The sequence below is a fragment of the Triticum dicoccoides genome, chromosome 3A (assembly GCF_002162155.2).
Source record: "Triticum dicoccoides isolate Atlit2015 ecotype Zavitan chromosome 3A, WEW_v2.0, whole genome shotgun sequence".
Lineage (NCBI taxonomy): Eukaryota > Viridiplantae > Streptophyta > Magnoliopsida > Poales > Poaceae > Triticum > Triticum dicoccoides.
Window position 1 is genome coordinate 399,185,385 of NC_041384.1, and position 6,355 is coordinate 399,191,739.

At 51.6% G+C, this 6,355-nt stretch overlaps 1 protein-coding gene across 1 annotated transcript; it reads left to right on the forward strand.

Moving 5' to 3' along the window:
• Positions 1-3,854: 3,854 nt before the first annotated feature.
• Positions 3,855-5,660, forward strand: LOC119268313 (aspartyl protease family protein 2-like). The gene has a single exon (XM_037549903.1). The coding sequence runs from the start codon at positions 3,918-3,920 to the stop codon at positions 5,382-5,384; it is 1,467 nt and encodes a 488-aa protein (XP_037405800.1). The 5' UTR covers positions 3,855-3,917; the 3' UTR covers positions 5,385-5,660.
• The last annotated feature ends 695 nt before the right edge of the window (positions 5,661-6,355 follow it).

A 6,355-nucleotide genomic window follows, 5' to 3' on the forward strand; every position in this document is an offset into this window, starting at 1 on the left:
TTCATCCTCCCTCACTACTTGCAAAACTATAAAGTGGGGACATACCATGAAAAAAGTTTGAGGTCATCTCTCCCCACTGAATATATCTTAAATGACACTGAGCACTACTCAGAACCAAGATGATATGTACTAACAATCTCTTAAAAATGATTAAGTAATAAAATTATGTAGGTTCGAGTTTACAATTATGAGCTGACATGAAAACACAAAAGTGCTTTGAACTGTAGGTTTTAGTTTTTCACACCAAAAGAGCCGCACACGCACACGCACGAAAGAGGCAGAAATATAGGGAGGTTCCACATGAAAGCGGAGAAGCTGCTCTCTTGGTCATCTATGGATGATCCAAAAATCTGAAGGAAACATACTCTTGGTCAAACTGAACAAAAGCTAAAAGGTTTGAAATATTAAGAAAGAGGAGTAACTATAAAATAGACCGCCAAACTAAACAAGGGTTTTAGACTGAAAAACAAAATGATACAAGACTCAAACAGAAATACTAAAACTGTTGCACAGATTAAATAAACTACAAGACTGAAAACTTAACTGAATATCTGATTAAAATATTTTACTGAAAACTAAGAAAAGAAATCTAAATAAAAGACTGAACAATGACTACTCAACTAAGCAAAACTGAAAACTTAAAATGGTACAATATTGAAAATGCTGAAAATAGATAACTGAAGAAAAATAAGAAACAAAATATAGAAATTCTAAACTGAGGAATAATGAAAAACAGAAAAATGAGAAGAGAGATTTGATTATCTGCCAAACCTAAAATGAGTAATCAACTACTCCCTCTCTTCACTTTTGTAAGTCTTTTTTCTTATAAAAGGAGGTTAAACCCCCGACCTCTGCATCAATCAATGCATGCAGCCATCTTTATTAATTATTCCATAAAGGTCTGACAAAAACATACATCTATTCATCTGAATTCGTCACTCACACCTACATACTCGATAATGTGGAGTGCTCTCAACCCTCATATCTAAAACCGGTATCATCGGCGATCCATCCACATAACGTATCGAGACCAACAGTCGGTGCTGCCTAGCTAAAGAGCACACCATATGCATACGTTTTAAAAGCCGTCATCATCATTGAACCACTGACCCAACTTCAGGAGAGAGATCCGCGTCGTCCTTGCCATTCCAGACATCTGTTGATGCCACCATGGCACCCAAAGGCGCCAACGCCCTGTGCTCGTCTGTCCAGATGCAAAGACTGGAAGATCTGTCGTGCGTAGCACCTGCCAACCAGGCATTACTCAGCGTAGCAGCTGTCGGTCAGGCATGACTTGGTAGCTCCACCGAATCTCCGTGCAAGACGAAGCCGCTCCATCTCCTATCTCTGTCTTCCAGCGATGCTCCACGAACGATGCTCCCAAGAGAGAAATGACATTGTAGTACTGCCATCGTCCGATCTGGAAGACCAGATCCTAGGATTTCCCCCGAAGCAGCACGAGTGGGTCAACAACATTTACACGACGATGCCTGCATCAAGGTAACGGCGCAAAACGCCGCCATCGCCCGCTAACGGCTTGGTTTTCACCGGCAACTATGTCTCCCTGACTCGTAGCCGGGACTAGATGGCGAATCTCGAGATCTGACCACCCAGTCGCAGGCCGACCACCTCTGGCGAAAGAGATGAACACCACCGCCGGCTGCACCGATCAGAATAGATCTAACCGGAGGTGCCGCCGACATGACCACCAGGACCTCCACGCCGCTGCCGCCGATCCAAAGGCAGATGGCACGCCGCCGCCCGCCGTGCCGCCGCCGCACGAATAGGGCAGGCCGCCGCACCCGCAGCCCGCGCCGCCTCTAACGTCGCTGCGCCACAGCCATCGCCATTGCCAACACTACCACCACAGCCGCCATTAGGATGTCGGCCGGCCGCCACACCGCCGTAGTCTAGACTGGGCCGCCATGAACCGGATCGGCGCCGCCGCAGTCTATATCGGGGTCACACCCTCGAGCCAGGGCGCCCCGCGTCACCCTATGACCCGCGAGAGGGAGGAGTGCCTCCGCCACCGCCATCACATGCACAGGCTATGCCTGGCGCCGACCACCGGTGGCGACGGAGGGGGGGGAAAGGAAGTAGCGGTGACCCGGCGACTAGGGTTGGAGCCCCTTAGTCGCCCGCATAGGGGGTGACGGAGGGGAGGGGAGGGGATGGAGAGGAGATGAAAGTAGCAGGCAGGGGTGGCAGCCAAAATTGAACTGTTTTAGGTGTTGTCTTAAATGTATGAAAGGTCTTACAGAAGTGAACAAAGGGAGTATATAACTTAAAACTAAACTGAATATCGCGTTATAATAGATTAGTGATAAATCAAATAGATGACTGAAAACTAAACGACTATCTGATCAAACTGAATACCAAGGTCCGAGAACTATCTGCCAAACCCAAAATGAGTAAATCAACTACATAACCGAAAACTAAGTTGAATATCTGATCAAAATAGATTACTGGAAACTAAGAAATGAAAATCAACGAGCGACTATACCACAAATGAGCGGAACCACCATGGGTAAATGATAAATTACAACCGAAAATGAATCAAGTCCGCTATTCATCATTCAACTGAATTTCATTTCAATTTAGGTCGAATGAATTCTCAGAAAGTGACACCCAAATGAACAGATAATCTAATAAACTAAACACCTATCATTTATTAAAGAGTACACTGACTAAATTAATGAATGAAACACTGAATGGAACTCAAACAAACCTACGTGTAGTGGGTTTGCGTCAGTGATGAAATCCAGCAAAAGACGGAAAAAGAAGATGAAAATATACAAAGTGAATCATAATAGATGACTAAGAGATAACTAATCAAGAAACAAGATAATACATCTCTAAATTCGTAGAAAATGTAATGTGGAAATGAGCCCAAGACATTTAATGATGACAAATGCATAGCTCTGGATATTGTACTTGTGAAAAAAGCATCGGTCACACCCTGACATGATTCAGAACAAGCATCACCCTTACACAAATCATGGCTTCCTGCAATGAAAATCCATACCGTCTCTACTCATAGCACAAAAGATGTCTGAGAAAACTGTCATAAGTATAAAAGAATAAAATCATCGGCTGTCTCATCCAAAAGGGAAGAAGGGTGAGCTGATGCAAACATCAATCCTCGAGAAATCCTCCAAGTGGGACTGCCATGGGTAGTTCTATCGTTTCAGATACTCCCACCAAAAAGCAGGCACCAAAAAACAGGCACAAAGGCCGTGTTGCTGTGACACACACCTGAATCACATAAACATAGATCACACTCATCACCATCAGCTAAAGCATAGAAAAGCATCAGCAACTAGTGAATCACGCCTAGGGGAAAATCGTGATGCCACTATGAAAACCAGATTTCCCTATTCGATTTCGCCATGTGATTACCGGATTATGAGTTCAAAACATTAAACACGCAGTAGCAAGAAAATGATACCAGCCTGAGCGGGGGATTTGGGCAGGGGAAAAGCTCGTCCTTCCTCCCGGCCGGCAACAATGGCTTGCTCCGTCACCTTGCGCGTTTGCTCTTGCTTCCCGCTGCAAGCCGGATGATACGCCGACACCACACACAAGACGTGTCCACACCACCAGGTCTTCCCACAGTCAAATTTGTCATACTCCTCTGCGCAAAGCAACATTTATTCTTGATATAAAAAGCAACATTTATTCCTATCCCACCCCACCGCCGCTGCCAACCCAAACATCCGCAAAGAACTAGTATCTCATTAATTGCCCCGCCGTCTAATCGCCCAATAATTACCCCGCACCCTTTAATCTTAATTTAATGCAATCTCCTGCTAATGGTGATGACTCGCGCACTCTTTCCTTCTTATACACGCCGCGCCGCGCCGCTCCACTCCACTCCAGTACAGCACCGCCCCACCTCCAGTTCACACTCCCGTCACATGCCCATGGCGCCTCCGCCTTTGCTCCCCCTCTCCGCGCTCCTCCTCCTGCTCGCCGCCGCCTCCCATGCCTCTGCCAAGCCCGTCCAGACTCAGGCCCTCCTCGCCACCCCTCTCTCGCCCGACCGTGTCTCCGCCCCGTCGGAACTAGCCCGCGACGACGACAGCAACGTCTTTGCCGCTGCCGAGGACGCCGCCGCCTCGACAGTTCGTTTCCGCGTGGTCCACCGGGATGACTTCTCAAAGAACGCCACCGCGGCCGAGCTGCTCGCGTACCGGCTGGAGCGGGACGAGAAGAGGGCGGCACGCCTCTCTGCGGCCGCCGGCGCGGCCAACGGCACGCGTCGCGGCGGCGGAGGGGTCGTGGCCCCGGTGGTGTCCGGGCTGGCCCAGGGGAGCGGGGAGTACTTCACCAAGATCGGGGTGGGGACGCCCGCCACGCCGGCGCTCATGGTGCTCGACACCGGCAGCGACGTCGTGTGGCTGCAGTGCGCGCCGTGCAGGCGCTGCTACGAGCAGTCTGGCCAGGTGTTCGACCCGCGCCGCTCGCGCTCCTACGGCGCGGTCGGCTGCGCCGCTCCGCTTTGCCGCAGGCTCGACTCCGGCGGCTGTGACCTGCGCCGCAGTGCGTGCCTCTACCAGGTCACTTACGGCGATGGCTCCGTCACCGCCGGGGATTTCGCCACCGAGACCCTCACCTTCGCCGGCGGTGCCCGCGTGGCGCGCGTCGCTCTGGGGTGCGGCCACGACAACGAGGGTTTGTTCGTCGCGGCGGCGGGCCTCCTCGGGCTCGGCCGAGGTAGCCTATCCTTCCCCACCCAGATCTCCCGCCGTTATGGGCGGAGCTTCTCGTACTGCCTTGTGGACCGTACCTCGTCGGCCAACTCCGCCTCCCGCTCTTCGACCGTGACCTTCGGCTCCGGCGCCCTAGGCTCCACGGTCGCCTCGTCCTTCACCCCGATGGTCAAGAACCCTCGGATGGAGACGTTCTACTACGTGCAGCTCATCGGTATCAGCGTGGGCGGCGCGCGCGTCCCTGGCGTGGCGAACTCCGACCTCCGTCTCGACCCGTCGTCCGGGCGTGGCGGCGTCATCGTGGACTCCGGCACGTCCGTGACCCGGCTCGCCCGCCCGGCCTACTCGGCTCTGCGCGACGCATTCCGGGGGGCAGCCGCGGGGCTCCGGCTCTCGCCCGGCGGGTTCTCCCTGTTCGACACGTGCTACGACCTGAGCGGGCGCAAGGTGGTGAAGGTGCCGACCGTGTCGATGCACTTCGCCGGTGGCGCGGAGGCGGCTCTGCCCCCGGAGAACTACCTGATCCCGGTGGACTCGAAAGGGACGTTCTGCTTCGCGTTCGCGGGCACGGACGGCGGCGTGTCCATCATCGGCAACATACAGCAGCAGGGTTTCCGGGTGGTGTTCGACGGCGACGGCCAGCGCGTCGCCTTCGTGCCCAAGGGCTGTTAAGAGTAACGTCGCTTGATTAGCGGATGAAAGTACGGCTTTGTCAGTCATAATTTATCATGAGGGGCTCCCTTAGTTAAGGTGATGGGTGAGAGCTTTGGATGCTGTGAAAGCCCTGGCGGTGCGCAGAGTTGTCGGGCAGGGCAGGGCAGGGTGTGAGGATAAGGCTGTAAAAGTGTTGGTTAAAAAAACAGGCTATCTCTCCTTTTCTAGCATTTCTCATCCATTTTACTGAACTCCAGTGGCCTTTTTACGTGCTGCTGCTGGACTACCGTGTTACTACTCCTTGCTCTCTTTGTTGGATCACACTTGCTTTTATTTTATACTCCCTCCGTTTCAAAATATAGCGCGTCCTCGGTTTCCGTGCTTCAACTTTGACCATTAATTTAATCAACAAGACCGACTGCGGCGGGCGAAAAAATTATACCAATGAATTCGTATTAAAAAAAGTTTTTAATTATATAATTTTTGATCCTGCCGCAGTCGGTCTCGTGGGTTAAATTTATGGTCAAAGTTGAACCTCGAAAAGCGTGGGCGCGCTATATTTTGGAACGGAGGGAGTAGTAGTACTGCACTTTGAAGATCACACTTTCATCACACACACAGCTTGGCCGGTTAGCTGTGCCTTGACAATTCCTTGGACACGAAATTGCCCTCTGCTCCGTCGTCATTTGGAAGCTCTCTAATTGTCGCCAGTGGGGTTAGTCCTAGATGTGGTCCCACTAATTGTCCAGGGCCGAAAATTGGGACCGAAGAGAGAGGCCACGAGAGAGATTGGCTCGAAATGGCGGACGGTTTGTTCGCCTCGCTGAGGAGAACGTTGGTGCTCGCTTTTGCTTTGCCGTTCTTCTGTGGTGGGGCTGCCTACCTCGGGCACTGTGCCCCTTTTGGCTGTGTCTGTCGCTGTTGGCTGGGGCTCCTGCCACCTACTGTACTACCCCATGCATCCGAATTTCTTTAAAACACTCGTACCG

Excerpts from the sequence above, each read along its gene's own strand:
- LOC119268313 (XM_037549903.1), top strand. The coding sequence starts at position 3,918 with ATGCCCATGGCGCCTCCGCCTTTGCTCCCCCTCTCCGCGCTCCTCCTC.